The sequence below is a fragment of the Anabrus simplex genome, chromosome 3 (assembly GCF_040414725.1).
Source record: "Anabrus simplex isolate iqAnaSimp1 chromosome 3, ASM4041472v1, whole genome shotgun sequence".
Lineage (NCBI taxonomy): Eukaryota > Metazoa > Arthropoda > Insecta > Orthoptera > Tettigoniidae > Anabrus > Anabrus simplex.
The window spans coordinates 88,302,793-88,329,043 of record NC_090267.1 but is presented as its reverse complement, the minus strand read 5'-3'; the positions used below and the strand labels follow the sequence as shown (position 1 = coordinate 88,329,043).

General features: G+C 37.0%; 1 protein-coding gene across 2 annotated transcripts in view; it reads right to left on the bottom strand.

The window, feature by feature from the left end:
- LOC136867042 (putative inorganic phosphate cotransporter) overlaps positions 1-26,251 on the bottom strand; it is a 550,887-nt gene that overhangs the window by 39,599 nt on the left and 485,037 nt on the right. For both annotated transcript variants that reach the window (XM_067144142.2, XM_067144143.2), the window contains 3 exons: positions 11,929-12,152; positions 7,767-7,919; positions 1,463-1,595 (listed from right to left, as the gene is read on the bottom strand). In XM_067144142.2, coding sequence (XP_067000243.2) covers positions 1,463-1,595; positions 7,767-7,919; positions 11,929-12,152 — 510 coding nt within the window. The remainder of the gene's footprint in view (positions 1-1,462; positions 1,596-7,766; positions 7,920-11,928; positions 12,153-26,251) is intronic.

The window sequence follows — 26,251 nt, the reverse complement described above, 5'->3', positions numbered from 1 at the left end:
GTCCAGCACAAATTTTACATGGAGTAACTGGGATTTGAACCATGGAACTCAGCGGTGAGAGGCCAGTGCACTGCTGCCTGAGCCATGGAGGCTCCACTAAGCACATTTGAACTTCGACCAGGAACAGGCAGCAGCTTTTGGATAAGAAATGAGTGGTGTCCAGTGCTGAATTGAGGTTCTGTCAGGATACAACTGCTGAATTCAAGTATAGATATGTCCTGGTCAGAACAGTGATCCACACTTTATTATAGAGTGGAAAACTGCCCCAATGAGAGGTATCATGGTGTGGAGTACCATTTCCTACGATTCCTACTCCTCACTGGTGGTAACTGAAGGAACCCTGATGGCATGGCAATATGTCCAGGAGCTGCTGCAGCCCAACAACTCCATCTTTCAACTGCCCATCGAGAACATCTGGGACCAGATTGGATGGCAACTTTAGCCAGTGGCAACTATGGGATATTTGGAGGGTCATTCACACCAACTGTGGCAGCGTCTTCTTCAGGAGAACATTCAACCCCTGTATGTCTCAATGTCTGGCCATATTTCTGCCTGTCTCGGTGCTGCAGGTGGTCTAACACCATTAAATGCATTCTGCAAGTGTTTGCTCCCTGTTATGAATGCTTAGTGTGGTACAATATTTCGATAGTTTCTTCATACCACCGTGTCCTGTGCCTGTGCCCACTTACGTGCCCCTGTGATGGCTCCTTCATGTTGTGCAATCAATCAATCAATCAATCAATCAATCAATCAATCAATCAATCAATCAATCAATCAATCAATCAATCAATCAATCAATCAATCAATCAATCAATCAATCCTGATCTGCATTTAGGGCAGTCACCCAGGTGGCAGATTCCCTATCTGTTGTTTTCCTGACCTTTTCTTAAATGATTTCAAAGAAATTGGAAATTCATAGAACATCTCCCTTGGTAAGTTATTCCACTCCCTAACTCCCCTTCCTATAAATGAATATTTGCCCCAGTTTGTCCTCTTGAATTCCAACTTTATCTTCATATTGTGATCTTTCCTACTTTTAAAGACGCCACTGAAACTTATTCGTCTACCAATGTCATTCCACGCCATCTCTCCTCTGACAGCTCAGAACATACCACTTGGTCAAGCAGCTTGTCTTCTTTCTCCCAATTCTTCCCAGCCCAAACTTTGCAACATTTTTGTAACGCTACTCTTTTGTCGGAAATCACCCAGAACAAATCGAGCTGCTTTTCTTTGGATTTTTTCCAGTTCTTGAATCAGGTAATCCTGGTGAGGGTCCCATACACTGGAACCATACTCTAGTTGGGGTCTTACCAGAGACTTATATGCCCTCTCCCTTACATCCTTACTACAACCCCTAAACACCCTCATAACCATGTGCAGAGATCTGTACGCTTTATTTACGATCCCATTTATCTGATTACCCCAAATCAAATGATTGTATAAACACTCATAAACTGCTTACCTATGGTAGTAAACAATTTCCTTGTATTTGTGGTGTTGAGTATTCCACGTCTGATCATGAAGTCTGCTAGCCAACCAGTCGACATCGATACCAGCCACATCATCAGGTACGGTAGGGCTGAGAGGTAGCCATTCTGTGTAAGAATAAGGCATAAATGGTAACATAACAATGGTTAGTTTTATAAGAAATACTTAGAGGCAATTTCTCACAGAGAGAAAATCCTATTTAATGCATAAAATAAATTTAAACACGTAGAAACACACAAAAAATCACACAGGAATTGTTCATAAATCTGGTACATTGAGTCATATCTGAAAATGGGGAAAGAAGGAGTACACTGGATCACATAACTAGGGGTGGTGTTAAAGACCTTTGTACTCCACAGAACTTTAGATAGAATATAATGAAAGACTCTTAAAAATGACCTTGGTAAAATACTGAAGAAGTAATATGCTATTAATGCAAAATAGTACAGCAACTTCATGACACAGCAGGAAGTATAGAGAACATAATTGGTGTTTAAACTGAGCAGAGCAGAACAAATTAGTATCAGTAACGTTATTGAGGTGACGCTGTGAGTGTGCTCCGTGTTTATCCTACGCTAACTGTATTTAAAACAGCATATATAGTTCGTAAGTTGTGTGAAAAGTGGTGTTAAGTTGTAACTAGTAACTAGTGTATGCTGGAAGATGCCTTCAGCCAAAGGTGCACACGAAAGACTGGATAAATTTGAAGCAGCTATGAATAGGTTCGAGGCATGCCTAAAACTTGTTGATGGCTCCCAAGGTTCCAGCACAACCAACCCTGCTGGTAATTCCCTAGCTTCCTTGAGGCAGGAATTCATGGAATTTAGGTCAGCGATAACCAGTGAACTCAAGTCGCTTAGAGATGAACTAAATGGTCTTCAACATAAACTGGAGGAACAAGATGAGCTACTAGATGAGGCAGAGCAGTACAGTAGAAGAAACTGCTTGCTCATACATGGTATCGCCGAGGAGCCAAATGAAGACATTTATAGAAAAGTGAAGGACGTATTCTCCAAACATCTAGAGTTGGAAGTGCCCATGGAAGGTATCGATAGAATCCACCGATTTGGAAAGCCTCAGAGGACAGCAGCAGAGGTACTAACAGTGGGTAAGTGGCCAATTATCGTCAAGTTCACTCACTACTGGGAACGTGAATGCATGTGGGGTGCTAAGCGCAAGCTAAAAGGGACGAAAATCCTGATCACTGAATAGCTGACAAGAACACGTAAGGCAATTTTAAATTCTGCACGGGACATATTCGGCATGAGAAATGTGTTGGCACTAGATGGTCATATTTTAGTTCTGCTTCCAGACGACACTAAGAAGATTATTTCCACAAATGCGGATTTGAAATCTTTAAAGTTTTAGTGGGATAAACGTTAACAACTATGTTTCTTGTAATTATTATTGTTGTTATTATTATAGAGATTTTAAGAATGTGTGAATGTGTGTGTAAGTGCCTGCAAGTGATTGTTAGCTGTCTAATTCTCCAGGAAGTCGAGGTGAGTTTCCTTCTTCTAAATAGCATGTGTTGTTATCTTATAATCTACTTGTTGGAATTCTTAGTATTCAGCTAGACAGTTATTGTGCACCTGGACCTGACCTTGGCAGTGTCAGTATCAATAATCCCTCACTCCCGGTCTCTCCCTTCTCAGCAAGTACTGGTACTCTGTTGAAACAAGCATTGTCGCCCTCTTCTTACAGCCTACAGTGTTGCCATGTAAATGCTATTTCTCTTCCGGCGCATTACGACAAAATTCAAGCAATACTAACGGAAAATAATTTACATATACTTTGCATCTCTGAAATCTGGCTGACTCCTAGCATCACTTCCTCCATGGTTGATATTGATCGATATGATCTAATACGCTTCGATCGGTCGGATGGAAGGCGTGGTGGTGGGACAGCGATTTACTGTAGAAACGATGTAAAGAGCCGAGTGATATGTACTTCTTCCCAGGGTGTACGAACACGGCCGGAATTCATGTTCGTTGAAGTAAATATCAACAGACAAAAAGTGATGTTTCCTGTTATATACAAACCACCTGGTGTAACTGATATGACCGAATTCGAAATGTCTTTACTAGACTTCCAGGCTATTTATGAACACATAATCATTATGGGTGACTTTAACTGTAACCTACTTAATACGACTCATGACAGTAAACGATTAGTAGATTTGTTTACTACTTGTAACATGACTATTCTCCCGCTACAACCCACGAACCACGTGTATGCAACAAACTGTTCATCACACACACTCATAGATCTCATTATAATGAACAACCCAGGTAAAGTAATAACCCAGGGACAAATCCCTGTACCATCCATTTCGCCTCACGACCTTATATATTTATCGTATTACCTCAAAATGCCTAAATACAAACCCAAGTACATAACTGTCAGAAATACGAACGACTTAAACTTGGATTACTTGAAATATGATGCTTATCAACTACCGTGGGACGATATACGGAGTCTAAATGATACTGACGCTAAAGTTAACTTGTTTAATACGATGGTATAGAACTTATATGACAGGCATGCCCCCAAACGTCGAATAAAGGTTTCTCGCCCTTCTTGTCTATGGCTAGATGATGAAACCAAGAAAATGACGGCCCACCCTGACTCTTTATTTCGACATTATAAGCAAACCCTAGATGACGCAGACTTCAAATCTTACCGCATCTTAAGAAATCGCATAAAGCAATTAATCAGAAATAAAAAATGTGCATATTTCCGGAGTTTAGCTAACAACATAAATTCTAATTGTGCATGGGACCAACTTAGAGCTCTGGGAATAGGAAAACATCAACAGAGACAGACAACTCCTGACATTCCACTTGACGAACTGAGTGATTACTTTAGTAGAATAAATACTCAACCTACCCCAATTAACTGCACCGACTCACCGCCCTCCCCTCCAACCAATCCACCATTCACATTTCACAGTGTCACAGAAAATCAGGTTAAAAAGGCTTTGTACTCGATTAAATCAAAGGCCACAGGTGTAGACGATATTCCTATTGCTTTTATACGTAACATTATGGGTGCTGTCCTGCCTATACTGATGCTCATACTGAACTTTTGTTTACTAAACAGAACTTTCCCAACTGTCTGGAAAACAGCCAATATTATAACGGTACCTAAGAGTTTAGACCCACAATCACCCTCTGACTATCGTCCGGTGTCCATACTCCCTGCGCTTTCTAAAGCCTTCGAACATTTAGTATACGAGCAGGTTCTGGAGTACCTAAATAAAAATGCTCTTTTGGATTCTTTGCAGTCTGTATTTAAGAAGGGGCACAGTACCGCGACAGCACTTTTGAAGGTTACTGAAGACATTAGAAATGCTATGGACAAACGACTGCTTACTATACTTATCCTTCTTGACTTCAGTAGCACCTTTGACACTATAGACATTCAGACTATGATAAAGAAAATGGAACTACTAAATTCTGACCTGGCTGCGCTTAAGTTTTTTAGTTCTTATTTGAGTAACCGTCAACAGCGTGTAACAGTAAATGACAAGGTCTCTAAATTACATGTTACAAACAATTCTATTGTATATTGGACAAACAGAAATCGAAACATCTAGAAGTATAAAGCATCTCGGAGTGACACTTGATACCAAACTTACTTTTTGGGATCATATCAAACGGGTGACAGATAAGGCGGTGAAAACAACGATTGCACTGAGTAGATTAATGAGCAACGTTAAAGGTCCAAAGTCTAGCAAACGACGACTTCTGATGTCGATAGTTCACTCGATACTTCTATATGGTGCCGAAGTCTGGGCTGAATCTCTGAAGTTTGAAAAATACCGGCAAAGGATAGCTGCGGCACAGCGGAGATCAGCTTTGCGTATTACAAGCGCATATCTCACAGTATCCGACCCTGCGGTCCTTACGATAGCAGTGGTAGCACCGATTGATTTACTTGCCTTAGAGAGACAGGAAGTCTGGCGAACTCAAGGAGAGCTCGGAAAGAAGCGCGCTAAGGAGGTAGCTTATAGACAACGAATGGAGCAGTGGCAGCAAAGATGGGAGGAAGATCCTCGAGGAAAATGGACTAAGCAGCTGATACCACGCCTAGCTGATTGGGTTGCCCGAGCTCATGGCGAGGTTAACTTTTACATTACGCAGCTATTGACAGGTCACGTATACTTCCGGAAATTTCTACATAGAGTAGGTAGAGCGAGCGACTCGGCGTGTATCTATTGCAATGATATAAACGACGTATTTCACACATTTTTCGTATGCTGTCATTAGTCAACTCAGAGAAGATGTTTGTATACTGAGCAAGGAGAGTTGACGCCAGAAACTATTGTGAAGGCGATGCTACGAAACCAAGAATCTTGGGATCAGATAGCAGTACATGTAGAAGGCATCCTGCGTCAGAAAAAGAGAGATATGTTCGTGAATGGCAGTAAGGAGAAATAAGGAAGAAGAAACCTAAGAAATGAGCACGACACCGCCCTGAAGTAATGCGAGAGCGGTTCCGGGGCGGAGATATACGTCGTGGGAAAAGGGTGTGTGGGTTTTACTGAGTAGGAATCTCACACGCTTGTGGAGTGCGGACCCTCACAAGTGTCTAATGAAAGATTTCCCACACTTCCCTCGTAAAAAAAGTTATTGTTATTATTATTATTATTATTATTATTATTATTATTATTATTATTTTACAGCGGTCGTACCCATCGTTCATTGGTTAATTAGCTTCCTCGGGAGATCAGTGGTGGTGGCCGACCCATGATCACGGGTTCAATTCCAACCAACAAAAGAAAACACTAAACCTGAAAGATGGCATTTCATTTTAGCAGATCTACCAATAAAAATAAAACTATATTGCTCCTCTAACAGCAGCCCTGCAGTCCTCCTACAAGGATGTAGAAGTAAACGGGAGTGAGGAATTCTCACACTCTCTTATCTATATCATTAAGTCAGAAGTATGAGGTGAGGAAGTATATATGATGAGTAACGCATGGTTGATAGTTAGCAGTGGCGATCTGACGGACCGAAGCCTAGCACACCTATCCTCCACCGGTCTCTCCTCCTAAACAATGTCCTGCAGCAAGCCGCGTGTGGCGAGTCGAGGGGAGAGGGGCGGAGCCTGGGCTGCAATATCAGTCTCCGATGCCTTGCTCTCAGAATATGTGTAACGTTTTTTCTCACTGCTTTCAAGTTTTGTAAATGGAACAATGTTTCAGATGCTTACATTACAATGTGCTTTAGACTTCCATCATTCTCAATTGAGATTTGGGCTTCACTGATAGCCTTGGTAGGCTTCAGTATACGCCACTGCCTATGATACTTACTGGATTGCTTTAATTAATATTTTTAGGAACTTGTTTATAATTTTTTTATAATGTTTTTTGTTTATTGAACTCTAAAACTTAAGAAACACTATTGCTGAACCATGTTAATATGTTACTACTAACAATTCCAGGCACAGACACAGAGGCTTTCAATCTACTTAATTTTCTATATCTTCACAACAATTAGTCCTACACATGTGTCATTTCTCAAATTAAACATGATTTTTAAATTGTAATATAAGGATAGGAAATCATTGATTGGACATCTGTCATTTCCATGTAACATGATGCAATTATGTTTGAAATACATAACAGTGTTCATAAACCAAAATGACAAAAACTGGACTAATAGCTGTTTCTCAAACAACCAATTCAATCATAATATGAGGTTGTTTTTTTTTTTTTTGCTTTTCTTTTCTTTTTTTTTTTTTCTTTTTTTTTTTTTTTTTGCTATTGGCTTTATGTCGCACCGACACAGATATGTCCTATGGCGACGATGGGACAGGAAAGGGCTAGGACTGGGAAGGAAGCGGCCGTGGCCTTAATTAAGGTACAGCCCAGCATTTGCCTGGTGGGAAAATGGGAAACCATGGAAAACCATCTTCAGGGCTGCCGACAGTGGGGTTCAAACCTGCTATCTCCCGAATACTGGATATTGGCAGCATTTAAGCGACAGCAGCTATCGAGCTCGGTATGAGGTTTTTTAATAAGTCCATTCACAAATGAGGTAAATGATTTTAATAATTAAAATAAATGGTGGTACAGAGGAAAAGGAACATTAACTAATTTTCAAATTTTAAAAATATTTTTAAAATTATTTAGTTTTCTCATTTCCTATTTTCTAAAATCATCACTTTGTAACCAAGTTTTGTACAAATTTCAGTAACTTATTACTTCTAATAATTCTTAAATATATGTATATACTAGAGGTTTTAAAATAATGGTATAATAGAAACATTACCTCAGCAATCTTAAATTTCAGAACATCCTTCATATATTTTGGCAGATCTGTCACCATTGTGAAAAAACCCCAGTCATGGCCAATTTGAGCACAAATCAGTCCCCATAGAGGAACAGACTTCAACATGGCTTTAACTGGGACAGGAGGAAGTTCCTGAAACCATTTCAACATGATATGAAACAACCATTAACACAAAATCTTACTTCCTTACAATTCTAAAGTGACTATGAAATTGTACATATGAAGATTTTTAATGAATTGTCGAGAGTACAGGTATGCTAAGACTAGTTTATTTGAAAGTGGCTACGAGGTATTAAAAGTAATGATGGATGAATACCAAAAACTTTTATGATAATTTCATTAAAATAGCTTTATGTTATCAAATACCACTACCGGTAATTAAATTGTAGAAATGTCCTTTTTTTTATTAACTTAGAAGAAAACGTCTCAGGAAATAGATGTAAGAAAAATACTAATGTGAAGTAATTCAGATCAAAGAAAAGGCCCACAGAAGAGTGACAAGTACCTAAAATCTTCCACTACTTCCAACGACATTTCTAAACAGAATTGAATTGAGTGGTTTGCTATATGCACAACCACCTTTGAAACCAGGAATTAACGAAGTTCTCATTTCTGTTTTAGTCTGAGTAAATTCAAGGACCATATTCCTCTCAAGAAATGGAAAGCTCTTTTTTTTTTTTTTTTTTTTTCCAAGATTTGATAAAGAATTGGACCAATATATTCCTAATCAAAACAATTATGTCTTTCTTACCAAAAAGAAAAATTACATCAATGTCCATTTGTGAATTTATATTCTATTCATTTCATTTGTAACCAATGGGAAATCAATCAATCAATCAATCAATCAATCAATCAATCAATCAATCAATCAATCAATCAATCAATCAATCAATCAATCAATCAATCAATACTGATCTGCGTTTAGGGCAGTCGTACAGGTGGCAGATTACTTATCTGTTGTTTTCCTAACCTTTTCTTAAGTGATTACAAAGAAATTGGAAATTTATTGAACATCTCTCTTTGTAACTAACTCCCCTTCCTATAAACGAATATTTGCCCCAATTTGTCCTCTTGAATTCCAACTGTATTTTCATATTGAGATGTTTCCTACTTTTAAAGACACCACTCAAACTTATTCGTCTACTAATGTCATTCCACGCCATCTCTCCACTGATAACTCAGGGCACAACTTATAATACCAATATAGTTGGTCCGTTATTGGACATTATAAATTTTCCAGGTAACTCATTCCTGGTTGCCAGCGTTTTGCCCCAGTGGGCTAAGTTGGGCTCATCAGTTGGAAAATAGCACACCTCAAGTCTCATGGCTAGTGCATACCGTGGAGGCCACTGCGTGGGCTACTTGGAGCCACCGGCAGTGCCACTGCACTATGAGAGACTTTGTCTCATTTTCAAAAATTGATGCATGCTTGGCCATCAGATGATTCCCTATGGGAATCAACATCTGTAACACACAACTTAGTCGAGCAGCTTGTCTCCTTGACCCAAGTTCATATAACATACTTTCTTCTTCTACATGTAAGGAGTGTGTGTGCTGAAAGTTTGGCCTTATCTTATTGTTACACCCTGTAGAAGAAGAATGTATTGTTTCTTGAGTTCTCAGCTTGAAGGCTGGTTTGATCCTCAACAGATCCACCATCAAATGTCACAGGTAGTGTAGGCATCGCTGAAGACATGTACCATACAACAGAAATGAAAAGTGAGGTAGTTTCCCATTGAGTATTAATATAAAGAAAGATCTTCATTGGGGTAATCTCAGTTACAAGGATGTGAATGAAGGTTACAGATCCCTGCATGTGGTAATGAGAGTGTTTAGGGGCTGTAGTACAGAATACAGATGTGATTCCTTTGCATGCGACACCAGGAGTACTTGATAAGAGAACTGGATGAGAAAACAGCATGATTTGTTCTGGGTGATATCTGACAATAGAGTAGTGTTGCAAAAATGTTGCAAATTTTAGCCTGGGAAGATTTGAAACTTAGGAGATGAGCTGCTCACCTAAGTGGGATGTTCCAAGCTGTCAGTGGAGAAATGGCACTGAATGACATTAGTACACGAATAAGCTTGAATGGACCTTCAAAAGGTAGAAAAAATTAAATTCAAGAGGACAAATTGAGGCAAATATTAATTTATAGGAAGAGGAATTGGGCAATGGAAAAATTTATCAAGGGAAATGTTTGATAAATATCCAAGTTTTTGAAATAATTTAAAAAAGAAATTCAAATAGAATGAGTGACAGTTCTAAATGCAGATCAATGATAATTAATAAATTAATTCATTAATTCATTACCATACAGTGCACTGTAAAGACTATATTTTATCAGGAATGAAATGGGTATGAAAATTTAAACTGACATTGAAAAATCAGGTACTTTTGAGGCGTAGGCACATTTATATTTACAAATCAATGAAGTGTTGTAGTAAACGGAAATACAAAACTGGATGAATTCTGTGTTGCTGGTGTTTTGTGAAGAAAATAAAATACAGCAGTCTTAAAAATAAATTAAGTCTAAAGCAGTCTTTTTTTTTATGGTTTGGGGATAAAATGTCATACTAAAACCTTTGTTCGATCCTGTAAGTATAGCTGATGTTTTCTTCTACAAGACCTCTTTATAAATGATAATGTTTCCGCCCTCATGTGCTGGTGTGACCAAGTTGCTGGGTGAGCTCACTTTACACACATAATCACATAAAACTGTTCATGTGAGAAGCAGTTTTACCCAAGTCAGTCCTGCCAGCTTCAGTGTGTAGTAGTGTATCCAAATTAATATTACCAGAACATCAGTATGCAAGGAATAATAACATATATAAGTTGGAACTTGAACAGAAACAAAATTATGAATGACATGTTATGAAAATTAGTAAGACACAAGTGATATCAGTGACGATGAGATTTAAGATAACTAATTGACAAGCAGGAGACATCAAACTGAATCATTTCATTTACTAAAGCTAAAAATTTTCCTGAGATGGCAGTTTCAGAAAGAGAAATTAAATCAATGTACAGCAAAGTTAATAATAATAATTTCGTGTGGCTATTTCTAGCCAAGTGCAGCCCTTGTAAGGCAGACCCTCCGATGAGGGTGGGCGGCATCTGCCATGTGTAGGTAACTGCGTATTATTGTGGTGGAGGATAGTGTTATGTGTGGTGTGTGAGTTGCAGGGATGTTGGGAACAGCACAAACACCCAGTCCCTGGGCATTGGAATTAACCAATGAAGGTTAAAATCCCCGACCCGGCCAGGAATCGAACCCGGGATCCTCTGAACCAAAGGCCAGTACGCTGACCATTCAGCCAATGAGTCGGACAGCAAAGTTAATGCAATGATCTCTTAATTATAACCTACTAACTTTTTAAGATACCGTTATACGATATTCCACAGGACAAATTTTCCTTATACAAATCAGTACTTATTGATACCAACTGCACAATATGTGGGATAAAAACTAAAAGAGAAAAAAAAGGAAAGGGTGGCCCTATTGCCCTCATGGGCTTGGCTCACCAAACATCTGCTTGGGGTGCAGTATTTTGCATTCTTAAGCTGGAGGAAACAAACATGAAAGTACTAAGAATGAATGTTGAAATGAGTAATTGTACATTTTGGAGGGCATTCATTTAGAGTGCAATGATGGTCAGAATAAGTTTTTAATCATATTGTGGTAGTGAGTAGGCGATATAAACAAAAACAGCCACAATGCTGACTGTAGGTAGGTAGGAAGACCATTAATTTATTCAAAGAACTGCAAGAAAGGAATTTGACAGAAAAGTAGAAGGAAGACGACCAGTGGGAAGAGCACAAAGGAAATGAAGAGATGTAGTTAAGAACGGTGTACTGCTGAGAGGTCATGATTGGGACAAGTAGGTGGAGCAGGAATGGTACAAGGACAGGATGAGATGGAGGAGGCTCATATACCACACCCGGGAAACTGGAGATGGTTTAGGATGATGATGATGTTACAATCCTGAATGTTAAAATACATTCTATAAAGAAAATGCATATAATGTGAAGAAAATGCCCACCTAATTGAAATAAAATATTCTCATTCTCTTTTTACTCAGAAGATAACTGCATATATTTTAAAGTCAGTAGATACCATCTGTGATCAAGATTATAACTTACTTTTTGTCTTTGTGTTCCACCAATAGTCTTCTCCAAAAATTTCTTTTCCTCGTCAGAGATAAATGGATGTGATGAAGGGTCATTGTAACAGATGAGAGTCCACACAATGAACCAGAGAACACCAAGGCCACCAAACAAATAAAATACAACATCCCAGTTTCCAGTAGAATAGTGCAGTAGAGCACCACTCAGGGCCGTGCCTACCACTGTCCCAATCTGTGCACCTGAAGAATTCATTTTAGATCAATATTGGATTCACAATGAGAAAAATGCATGGGTCAACTGTGAACTGCAGAGGAAGTAAACAAAGCTTTGAATCTGATCTTATAATAACATACAGTAATTTCTCAGATAAAGAAGTCTCTTTTAAATAATGAGTGAGGTTCAGGAGATATTATTACAATCTTTTGCCCTGAAAGAGAATCATACTTTTAGAATTCACTATTCATCATGAGAAAGAAGATTTTTTTTAAAAACTACTTTCACAAGTAATTTACATGTAAACTGAATAATAATTTGGTTCTTCCTTTGATTAATTTGAATATCTGTCTTTATAAAACCTTAGGTCCTTGATAGTGTTGATAAAAGATAAATAAACAATCATTACTTGAAGCAAGGATCTATTCATCCACTATCAAATATTTAAAGTATTTAAGATGTTTATCATTTGGTAAAGATGGACGTTTTTATGATAAATGGGAAATATCATTTTAAAGAAACTTAACCGAATAAAACTGAATTAATTGATATAATTATTTTTACAATCTGCTTTATGTCGCACTGACACAGGTAGGTCTTATGGCAATGATGGTATAGGAAAAGAGCTAGGAGTGAGAAGGAAGCGACTGTGACCTTAATTAAGGTACAGCCCCAGAATTTGCCTGGTGTGAAAATGGGAAACCACAGAAAACCATCTTCGTGGCTGCTGGCAGTGGGGTTCGAATCTACTATCCCCCGAATGCAAGCTAAGTGACCCAAACCTCAGCCACTTGCTTGGTTTTATATCATCTAGAGAACTTGTCAACAGTTGATAGACTAATAATTACATCAAATATGTCTTGCTGAAACAGAAACTTCATCAGCAACATTTTTAGCAGACTTATGAAGTCAGTGGTTGACATTATATTACAGTCGAACCTGCCCTAATGTACACCTTTATCGAGCAGACACCTCTCTATATGGACAATTTTTCCAAGGAACTGATTTTGCTTAACATAAGACACGTGTTAAATAAGGCTCATTTAAGCAGACACTTCAAATTCTGGACAGCGGACATTGCTATTAGTCTCGTCCACTTGTTTTAAGCGGACACTTTACCCATTCCAGGACACTTTCTTTACAAAGGGTGATGTCATTCTTTCTCTTAATATCATTCTGCAGATATACAGGAACACCTATTGAATGTTTGTACTATTTCAAGTCCAAGGAAAAGAGAGAGAGAGAAACGTACATAAGAATATTGGAGTAGCCATGAAATTAATTGTAAAATGCAGGGCTCCTCCCAAACCTTTAGTGCGGGTCGTCTTGTATTCTAATTAGAGTACATTCTGAGAATTCTAGTTGCCCGGGAGTGCTACCAGCAACTGCTTACTCACAAGCTAACCAGGAATTTTCAGCATATCTTGCATCATTCTATTCATAACTCAGATCATCACTGATAAGTTTGAGGTTAGGTAGTTCAATAAAACTTGATTAGGAAGAGATTTTCATGTGCTGGTTGTTGAGACAGAAATACCATAGCATTTTGATCACCCAGTAAACATGAGTAGGAGAGATGTATGTGTTTGGATAACGAGAGAAGAAACAAGGTAGTGTGAAAGGACTTTCACTGAGAAAAGCTCCTTGAAAATCTAACTGTGGGAAAATACAATTGTGAAGAATAAAAATGACATTTTATGTGAGTGGGAAGAAAATAGGAATTGAGGAATGGAAAGAAAGTGAGAGTTAGTTTTTGAAGAAGTGAACATCGCAGAATATGAGTGGTTCAAATGTGTTTGAGCCAAGAAACTGTGAGTGAGTGGACCAATGTTCAAGAAAAAGTGCGAGAAATCTCAAATAATCTGAAAGTTGAGGTTAATTGAATAAAGAACGTGTGTGTCACACTGGGTCATTATTCTCTTTTCGAGAACATCGCAGTAAAGAAAAAATGTGCTAAATATACACGCCCTGCTGAATCATTACTTCTGAAGTTGTCAACAATTGTAAAGGCTGTAAAATCACTTCTAATATCTCCCAGGAAAATATTTAGTTAGAAATGACTTAGAATAATCAAAATAAAGACATATGCTTATATTTAAGGTGGATGTCCTTAGTGGTTAAAATGTTTAATTAATGTTTGTCATCTTGTTTCAATGGACATCTCTCATAATGGGCATTTTTCCACGGAATCAATGATGTCCGCAGAAGAGAGGTTTGATTGTATTATTGTTACTATTCATAATCATAATGTTATTGATGTCATGTTCCATTAACTACATTTGTGGTTTTTGGAGACACCAAAATGCTGGAATTTTGTCCCACAGGAGTTCTCTTAAGTACTGGTAAATCTACCAGCACAAGGTTGGTGTATTTGAGGATCTCCAAAAATCACCACACTGGGCTGAGATCACACCCATATATTTGGGGTCAGAAGAACAGAGCTCTATTGTCTGAGCTATCCAGCTTGGCAAATGTAGTCTTTAATAATGTAGTGCCAAATTTTAAGACAACTTGTTTGAATGCTCTTTAACTTTAGGCATCAAATTTCTCATCTTGACAAATGAAATTTTAAGTTCATGAATATCTCTATGCTTTCATGCTCAGGTAGCAAAAATATACAGTATATATTAGCAATACACTAAATACAAGAAAAGTGAGAATATGACAGTGTTGGTTCACTTCATTTTCCTTTTTTTTTCTATCACTTATGTTTCCTCATTTAATTCGCTAAGGCCATACCAATAAGCCAAACTCCATGGTGCTACATCCCTGCTGGACCTTGGCCTATCAAGTGAACACTACTCAACCTGAAGGCCTGCAGATTATGAGGTGATGCAATATTAGCATGATGAATCCTCTCAGCCATTACTCTTAGCCTCCTACACTAGAACCATTACACTAAGGTGGAAAAAATTTAAAAATTTGGCTCAGCTCTAGTTTTTTAGATAGGTACTGTTAATTTTGTGATAATTTATTTCCCACCAACATTCATTTATTTTTCTACACATCATGCATCATGAGTAAATTACATGTTTGTGTTTTTTTTTTTTCTTTGCAGGTATATAAATGGCTATATCATGAAGAAAATGTATTAACAACTCTGATGTTTTTTGTTATATTCGTGGGGTGTACACGTTCTCTCAGTGTAGACAAGTTATAGTTGACTTGGTGAAAAGAGCCTATTTTGCCTACTTCGAACTGAAACTGGAGGACCAAGATAAGTTATGGGCACCTCATTTCATGTGTAAAATGTTTGCAGAGTACCTGCAACAGTGGACAAATGGGCAAGGGAAGAGTGTGAAATTTGGTATTCTGATAGTATAGCATGAATAAAGCAACCACACTGATGACTGTTATTTTTGTTTAGTAAATACAAAGGGATCAATGAAAAGAACCAGAGTCAGTGGAAGTATTCTGATTTAGCCTCTATGAGACGACCTATTGCACATTTTACCTTAACCAGCTTACTCTAGCCTTCCTGAACTTTGTGAAGCGACAGATGAATTGACTATTGGGACAGGAAGTTGTGCTGGGCAACATGATAGTGACTTCAAAGGACCTTCTAGTTCAAAAGGTTTCAGTCAGACTGAATTGAATGTTCTCATTACTGAACAAGAAATGGATAAAAACTTACTTAAAATTAGAAAACTTTGTACCTAAAGTACCGTACTTGTTATCTTAACGAAATACTGGTGTTTCTTTGTCTAAATTGTAGGCTTAATTTAATAACCTAATATGACATAATGTGAGGAGGAGAGCTGATATGCAAAAACTAATACTATTTTTAGAATCAACAACCCAAGAACACACCAAGAAGGGACTAATATCTTAGACACCAAAGTCGTGTTTCCCAGTGTTATCTCACCATCACATAGTTCCTCAGTTGTTTTCATGTAGGCTGAGTGGACATCAAACCAGCCCTCAGATCCAAGTAAAAATCCCTGGTCTGACCAGGAATTGAACCTGAGGCCTCTGGATGAGAGGCAAACTTGCTACCTCTAAACAATGGGGCCAGCTGAGTTGCCATACCAGTAACATAAAAATTCAGGACATTTTGATGTGACAAGTCTACACATGGCTTTTCATATCTTTCATTGCACAAACAAATAATTAATTATAATATTTGAGGATAGTGTATTTAACAGCACAAAAAAATGACTTTAAACTTGATTTATTTTGTACTGCTACACACTGTTTACATTTGAGTATCTACCAGTCATACTTATCAGACTGTGAAATATTTGTTAATAAAACATTATTATCGATGGGGTAATCATGAAATGCAACACATATCATGTCTTTAAAATTATATTATAACATTAAAGTTGATTTTACAGAAATCAGAAGCATATTACTTTCAACAGACAAGGGCCTATTTATTATGGAGAAAATCCTTTCAACACTGGCATTTTATCTTTGTGAAAAATACAATAAAAATACAATAAAACAGAGTAAACTCCGCCATTGCCGGTCCCAAGCCCGGGGCCCCATCTTGCAAGTGATGGGGAAGGAGGAGGGGGAGGAGTAACAACCTCGTAAAAAAAACCTGGGTCCATCTGGCTCCGGATGGTAGCACCCTGTAAGGGCCCCTGCCTAGGGTTACAGGTGAAACCTGGTCAACGGTCTCGAAGGCGGATGAGGAATTTAATGTCCCAACGGTGGAGAGAGCGGAAGAACCTAGTGGAGTAAAGCACGAATAAAAAATCATTTCGGACTAACAATCCGATCTTATCTTGGAATTAATTTCCTACCTTGTACAATGTACAATTTCAATTGCAGAATGGAAAGTCCGCTGAATGAAAGCACTACCCCAGGTGGTAGCTCGGAAGAGAAATCCACCATTGCGTTATGCAATGCATCGGGACCTAGGGTTCTGGGGAGTCCCAACATCTGCAATAAGGGTGAGTCGGAGCATCCTTGGAATCATTTCAGACTTAAATTTAAGAGGAAATTCTTTGCAGGCACTCTTAATGTAAATTCCTTGCTAAAAACCGGCAAACAGAAAGAACTGGAAATTTTCTTAGATAGACATGAAATCCAGATCTTAGCAGCTCAAGAGACACGGTTTATGGATGAGAATGTAACAGAAACCAAAAATTATAGAATATTTAAAGGTAAACCAGCAGTCAAAATTATGAAAGGAATGCCACTACTAGGTACCGCATTTTATGTCCATAAAGCAATAATTGATAATGTTATGGAATTTAAATCTAGTTCAGAAAGGTTATCTCTTCTCACACTTAAATGCAAGAACAAAAAGTATACATTTGTTAACTGTCATGCACCAATAAATGAAGATAATAGCAAGAACCCAAGTAAAACTGAAGAATTCTGGAGTCTTCTAGATGATGAAATGTCAAAAATTCCAAAATCAAATGTTATTATTCTACTCGGTGATTTTAATGCACAGGTAGGCAAAGAAAAAGTTTTCAGCAAAACAGTAGGGGCATATCCGGCACACAAAAGAACAAACAAAAATGGCATGAGACTAATTAATCTCTGTAAATCCTTTCACCTAAAATTAATGTCGACCTTCTTTAAGAAACTTCCAAGAAAGGCTAAAACATGGGTGTCCCCAAATCCGATGTTAGGTGAGTTTCAGTTGGACCATGTAGCTATTTCTCAAGAAAGTATTAAGGAAATTATGAATGTTAAAGTAATAAGAAGTGGGGAGTTTGACTCCGATCATTACCTCTCTAAAATTAAGCTAAAGCTTCTACCTCGCAGGAATCAAAGAAGGCCGAGAAAATTAATGAAATACAACATAGATAGGCTCAACATTACACAAGCAACTATAGAAAACTTTCAGGAAGAAATTAAAATAACTCAGCATGGCAAATGGCCAGAATTATCTAAACAGATTAATAGTGCAGCAAAGAAAGTATTTGAATCAGTTAAAAAGAAAGTATGGTGGAATAACGTATGTGAGGAAGCACTTATGGAAAGAGTGAAAAAGTGGAAAAAATGGAAATGTTCCGGAAAGAATGAACACTATGAGCTATTTAAACAACAAAGAAAGGAAACAACAAGAATAATAAGGCAGGTTAAAAGATCTTTTGAAAAATCGCAGCTATTAGAAATTGAGAATAATTTTGTAAGAAATAACTCCAGAAATTTCTATCAGACCTTTAAGAATAACCTTGAAGGTTATCAATCCCGGAGCATTTGCTTCAGAGATGCAAATGGTAATATTGGCCTTAACAATGCCGAGAATTGTGAGATTCTGGCAAAACACTTCGAACACCTGCTGAACTGCCCTGAGCCAAATCATAAATTAGAATTTTCAGAAATTCAGGAAAATCTAGAAGCTGATTCACCTCCAACAGCGGAAGAAATAAAGGAAGCAATAAAAAATCTTAAAAATAACAAAGCTAGTGGGGAAGACTCCATAACAGCTGAACTTTTAAAATGGGCTGAACCAAAAATTATAGAAGATCTACAAATAATCTTTGAAGAAATTTGGGAAACAGAAAAGATCCCAGAGGATTGGAAAGTGGCTCTAATACACCCATTACACAAGAAGGGTAACAAGCAGGATGTCAACAACTACAGAGGTATATCTCTCTTGCCAGTTGCTTACAAGATATTCTCAACAATACTACTAAATAGAGTAAAATCGACACTGGACAGTCAATTGGGTGAATATCAAGGTGGATTTAGAGAAGGAAGATCTTGCTCCGAACAGATTTTCAACCTGAAATCTATAATTCGACACAGATTAATAAACTCCAAAGACATAGTTGTAACATTTATTGACTTTAAAAAAGCCTTTGACTCTGTTGATAGGGAAACCCAAGATAAAGTAATCCGTGAATTTGGAGTTAAAACTAAATTGGCAAACCTAATTCGTGAAACACTTACAGACACTATCTCGAAAGTAAAATTTATGGGTGAAGTATCTCGACCTTTCAAAATAAATACAGGTGTCAGGCAGGGCGATGGTCTATCTCCACTCCTTTTCAATTGTGTCATGGAGAAAATTGTAAGAATTTGGAATGAAAAACTGAAAGAATCTAAAATATTGCCACTCATGCTGGGGAAGAAGAACAAAGGTGTTGCAATAAATTGCCTAGCATTTGCAGATGACTTTGCCATACTTTCAGAAAGCCTTACAGATGCAGCAATGCAAGTCAATCTCCTTGAAAAGACAGCCAACATGACAGGCTTGAGAATCTCTGCCGAGAAAACAAAATTTTTGACGAATATAAAAAATGCCCCAAAGTTTTTAGCAACGGATATTGGTCGAATAGATAAGGTAAAGAAATTCAAATATTTGGGTGAGACAATTCAAGAAAATGGTTTAGATAAATCTGCTATAGAGGAGAGGATACAAAAGATGGAAAGAGCATACGGTATAACTAAAAATACTTACAACAAAAAGTGCTTATCAAGGAAACTTAAAATAAAGCACTACAACACAGTAGTGAAACCAGAATGCCTTTATGCCAGCGAATGTCTAGCACTGAACTACAAGCTTGATAAATTAGAAATATTAGAAAGAAGAATTATAAGGAAAATATTAGGTCCTCCAAGAATTGCAGAGTTTTGGAAATTAAGAAGTAACAATGAAATTTACCAGAACATAGAAAACATATCAGAAACCATAAGAAAAAGGAGACTGCTATTTCTTGGACACATTTACAGAATGGATGACAATAGACTAACTAAACGAATCTTCAAGTACCTTTGGGAAAAGAAATCAACTACCTCCTGGATTCAAGAAGTCAAGAAAGACCTGGAAAGGAACAACATACGAGAAGAAGAATTATTGGAAAGAAAGATTTTTAGGACGAAAGTCTTACAAATGGAAGGATTCCAAGGGAGGAAGGAAAAGAAAACAGGCACAAAGTGGACTGAAGATAGGAAAAATAAACACAGTGAAACAATGAAAGAATACTGGAAGAAAAGGAAAGAACAACTAAGGAGGAACAATTGAAATTGTAACGTGGTCCTTAGAAGGCCGGAACGCAAGAAGAAGAAGAAAACAGAGTAAATTTCAGTAATTCATAATATTGTTCAGATTCTTATAACTTTCCAAAAATTTAAATCATTTCTCAGAGGCTATAGAAGAGCTGAATTTGTAATTATGCTCCAGCTCTTGGGAGACAAATCTGCTTAGAAGTGATTGAGTGAAAGTAATGCCACATTGAACATAGCCTGATTATAAGTGTTATAAACTCATGACTCATGACTAGAGCTTGGATGTTTAAGACCTAAAAATAGCCCAAATAAGCAAGCAAATATGACCTCAAAAGTGATGAAATACGACCTTAAAAGTGATAAAATATGATGTAAAAATTACAAAATATGACCCAAAAATGATTAATCTAAATATGGCCAATTTAAAATAAGTTATAAATCAAAACAGCAAACCCTTTGATACATATTTGTTAACTAAATTCCTTATTCTTACTTTCATATTAATTTTCTGTATATACATGTTTAGCAGTTATTCACAGTCTATTGTCCTCGATTCACTTATCAAACATTTGTGAATACATACCTATAAACTATAAAGTCAAAATATGTTTGTACCCTTCACTGGGGTAATCACATAAATGGGATTGTAAATATAAAGGGTACCGATCTCTGCACATGGTTATGAGGGTGTTTAGGGGTTGTAGTAAGGATGTAAAGGAGAGTGCATATAAGTCTCTGGTAAGACCCCAACTAGAGTATGGTTCCAGTGTATGGGACCCTCACCAGGATTACCTGATTCAAGAACTGGAAAAAATCCAAAGAAAAGCAGCTCGATTTGTTCTGGGTGATTTCCGACAAAAGAGTAGCGTTACAAAAATGTTACAATGTTTGGGTTGGGAAGAATTGAGAGAAAGAAGAAGAGCTGCTCGACTAAGTGGTATGTTCCGAGCTGTCAGCGGAGAGATGGCGTGGAATGACATTAGTAGACGAATAGGTTTGAATGGCGTCTATAAAAGTAGGAAAGATCACAATATGAAGATAAAGTTGGAATTCAAGAGGACAAACTGGGGCAAATATTCATTTATAGGAAGGGGAGTTAGGGATTGGAATAACTTACCAAGGGAGATGTTCAATAAATTTCCAATTTCTTTGAAATCATTTCGGATAAGGCTAGGAAAGCAACAGATAGAGAATCTGCCACCTGGGCGACTGCCCTAAATGCAGATCAGTATTGATTGATGATGGTTGATGATTGGTGGTTTGAAATACGAAGAAAACTGGAAATCAATCTATTTTTTTAAAAATATTTTGGATTACATTAATATTGCTCAAATGCGTTAAAGTTTAAATTGAGCACCACGAAACGAATTAAGTAGATGTCTTTCGATATATTATGGTAGGGCGGCTCGGCATATAGTGCAAATTCGCATAACTTTTTCATTCTCCTCTGCGGGTGGTATTGAAGTGTATGACAAGATTCATCTTCAAAGCATCAGGCGCAAAAGACCTCTGATTTTCACTTAACACATTCTTGTAAGAAGGGAAGCTCCTTTCTATGTTACAAGACGTTATTGGTGCATATTTAAATAATATTAAATCACTGCTGTCGAGTATGCACTCATCTTGAAATGTACTGGTGCCTTCCACTCTAAGAACATAATTTATCTTGTACACACAGCAAAAACCGACACTTCGATTAAGCACATTATAAAGTTTCCAATTTACACTGACGTAACTATTCCATGTGATTGTTGTGCTGACAATTTCAATACTTACATGAATTTGTGAATAATTGCACTCAATATAATTCCAAAGTTCGACTTAATATATGTCCAACTTGCTGACAAACTGTAGGAAAATAATTCCTGCACGATCTTGATAGAAGAGGCAGAGTATTACATTTGTATTAACTACAGATGTGATATGGAAAAGCAGTTTTGTAAATATTAGTTCTCATTTGGAAAGTTGACGGTTTTGCACAGCTACAGCTGTCACTAAATCACCAAATTATGACCAAATTATGATGTTTCTACGAAAATAGATCAAAATATGACCTTATGACAAAAAATAGTCAAAATATGCATTTATATGACAAATAAAAATCACTTAATTGTGACTATAATCACCTGATTTGCACCAAAATCCAATCAGACAAGAAAATAGAGACAAAGAAAAAATATGACTTTTCCTAAACATCTGAGCCCTACTGATGACTATCCAAAACTCCTTATAAAATTCATTAGAAGCATGACAAAATTTATTCAAGCATGCAAATATGAAAGGAGAACAGTTACTTACCACACTACCAGTTCCTATATGAAAGCATACAATACAAAAAAAGTTTATAAAATTAACCTTAATGGTATCTTACTTAGTAACAAAATACAGTATTATTATTACTAATACTTAAGCTATTTATTCTTTAAGATTTTGATCTAATTCTTTGAGAATCATATAGTTTTTTTTTTTGCTAGGGGCTTTACGTCGCACCGACACAGATAGGTCTTATGGCGACGATGGGATAGGAAAGACCTAGGAGTTGGAAGGAAGCGGCCGTAGCCTTAATTAAGGTACAGCCCCAGCATTTGCCTGGTGTGAAAATGGGAAACCACGGAAAACCATTTTCAGGGCTGCCGATAGTGGGATTCGAACCTACTATCTCCCGGATGCAAGCTCACAGCCGCGCGCCTCTACGCGCACGGCCAACTCGCCCGGTAGAATCATATAGAGTAACCACTGACATCCTAGGCTAAAATTTATTCCATTCTCCTTAAAACTGAGTGTATCAAAGAGGACAAGATTGTGACTTGTTTATGACCTTGCGAGGGAAACTTTCCTCATTGAGGACCTGAGATACAATCTTATTTTAGCAGCAGGTGCTGCATACAATAAACTGATGCATAAGCTAAGAGGGAGAAAAAAGAGGGACATTTGGGATGACTTCTACTCAAACAAGGGCGCCCATACCCGGGGGGGAGGGAACATGTACCAAGTTAACAATTTAGTAAGAATGTAATTCCATATTAGCTTATAATGTATTGAATAGGTGGTCTATAATAAAATTATGATAATTTTGTATCATAAGTCGTACGTTCTGAGCTGTCAGTGGAGAGATGGAATGGAATGACATTAGTAGACAAATAAGTTCGAATGTTGTCTTTAAAAATAGGAAAGATCACACTAGGAAGATAAAGTTGGAATTCAAGAGGACAAATTGGGGCAAATACTCATTATACGAAGGGGAGTTAGGGATTGGAATAACTTACCAAGCAAGATGTTCAACAAATTTCCAGTTTCCTTGAAATCATGAAAAGGCAAGGAAAACAACAGATAGGGAATCTCTCACCTGGGTGACTGCCCTAAATGCAGATCAGTAGTAAGTGAAATTGCAATTGAAATTGAATCGTTTATTTCAGAAACCACCTAAGTGACACTTTTATCAAAATTGAGTTTTTGATGGGATTGTACTATTCGGAGATAAATACATTGTTTTTAGCAGAAACAACCCATATTCCATACAAGCAATGCTGTTAGGAAGCTGTGTAAATAATGTGTTTATTTCAGAAAGAACCTAGGCGCTTAGGTTCTTTCTGCAGTAAATTCATTCCTCCACTCATGACGGTTGGTGGGCCTGTTAGGATAACCTGTTTTGTGACTCACACAGAATCACACAGTTGTGCGTTTCTTATTGAATCTCTGTGACAGAGGTCAGTTTGAGACGATTACGCATAACTTCCCTGTCCATGGCCACTCTTTTTTTCCTTGTGACAGGGATTTTGGAAGTATTAAACGGCTCTTGAGGAAGGTGGTCAGAATTTATACTCTAGATGAGTATACTGAGCAAGGCAAGTGTGTCAGGACATTTTACCATTTATCATCTTACCTCGGACAATGTCTTAAGTTTTAAACATTGGTGGCCTATATCGTACAGGAGAATAACAAACTCTAATGAAATATCAGGCAGGGAAGTACCATGAGAACATAAGAAGCCATTCAAGGTTTCTAGTTACAAACAGTTTCTGTTCTATAAAGATACTTCAGGACAAGTTGTAACAAAAGCATTTATTGGAGGATTTTCATCTACTTTCGCACAACTGAAAACTGACAGCCCACCTGAACTACCTTCCGAGAAGGCTTATCCTTTGGGAAAGGTAAGTTGATTACAATAGTACTATTAAAGGGATATAAAATTACTGAGCAAGTAAAAACATTTTGTAGTCTATAATAACTTTATAAACTTTTAATGGGTTCTGCACAATGCAATTTTTGATTTTAGATTCCAATCAACAAAAATAAAGTAGAAGACTTGAAAAAATTAATGGACTACACCATTGGTTATGATGACTTTTATGACAGCATCATTCAGTGGCCAACAACCGAGAGAGAACCTGCTGAGGATATGCCAGAGGCTGAATAAAGCCAGAAAGGGTTTTACTGTTCTAATTTGTATTTGGTGGTTCATTAACTGATGTCTGTTAAATTTTGTTTGAATAGAACGGTGTTATTTATGTAACCTTTCATCTTAAAACTTGCATAGATTAATCAATTAGCTGCTTTTTTTAATAATTGCTACAAAAATTAACAGGAAAAGTTGTTTATTTCAGAAACAACCTAAGTGCAATGTTTTAAAAAAACTGTTTATGGCATTAAAAAAAATTTAAAACTTATTTTTAGTTTACTACACTTTTCTAGCACATTAAAGTTTAATTTTAAAAATTTAGAAGGAGATCAGACTTCAACTTATGCTCCCACACAGTTTTTTTCATTTCTCCAACAGTTTGAAAAAGTGCACTAAGGTGGTTTCTGCAATTAGCAATTCAATTAAGACCATGATACTCCTTAAATTAGCATTTCTCCAAGCCTGACAGTGCTCGGCGCTCTTAGATTCCTATCCTCTTGTGCTCACACATATAAATGGCATGACTGAAAAGGGGTGTGAGGTTTGTGGTGGGAGCATGTTTTGCATTAAGGGAGACGTGTTGTGCGCGCCATTTTGTGCGAGTGTGTACGTGCATTAAAATCTGTATCATGTGTAAAGGCTTCCTGAACTCTTCTTGTTCTATGCACATGGCATGCTTCCCAGTCATCTGGTCCCAACTGTGAAGGAAATTATTTACTTTGTCCTATCTGAAGGGTTGTTACCTTTAAGAAAATTGAAACAATAACGTTTGCAGCAAACCGAACTACAATAATTTTTAAGGGAAGTAGTTGTACTTGATAAATATCACTAATTACAGTATGAAAATAGTAGTAGTAAGATTTATTAGAAATAAATCATCTGCCCTCCATTGAGAGTGATTATAAAGGTCCAGAGTCAGAAAAGACTTATGCATACACCTGGTAAATGGAAAATTGCCAGGCTGAGTAACTCAGATAGTAGAGTGCTGGCCTTCTGAACCTAACTTGGCAGGTTTGATCCTGGCTCGGTCTGGTGGTATTTGAAGGTGCTCAAATACATCAGCCTCGTGTCGGTAGATTTACTGCCACATTAAAGAACTCCTGCGAGATGAAATTCTGGCATCTCGGTCTCCAAAACCCATAAAAGTAGTAAGTGGGACGTAAAATTAATAACATTATTAAATGAAAAATAATTTCAAACACTAAAATTTGTTAACTAAAATTAAAATGACGGAAATAATCATTTTGAAATTCCAAGGTATCATGATAGCCACTTAATGTCTCTATGATAAAAACCCCCACACAAAATATAGAAATATATTCCTTTTCCTTACAAACTGTTGTATTATTTCTGCCCCATTAAAAAAAACTGTGATTTTCTTAAGATTAACATTCTGCAAAGAAGCTGTAATTTTACTGATTACTTAAAAAATGTTATTTGTAAATGTAATTGAGTAACATCTTACTCAAGTAACTGTAATTGAGCCCAATTACTTTTTTCTTGTTCTCTTTGCATCACTGAAATTGTTAATATCATAAGAAGAGAAAGATGATTATGAAGATAACAGTAGGTAAGTGTGGGAAAAGACAAACATTGAATAGAAAGATTGTTACATCAAAAGAACTTTCTTCTTCCATCAACATTTTACTTTCTTTCTAAAATATTGTTTGTATTTACAAAGTCTGATTCACAAACAAAAGACAGTTAATTACTGGAAAGCAGCAGATTACATAGCATGGATCTGATTTGAATTGTCTTTCTGAATGCAGTCTTCCAAAATGCAACTGTACTGTACAAAATTAATTA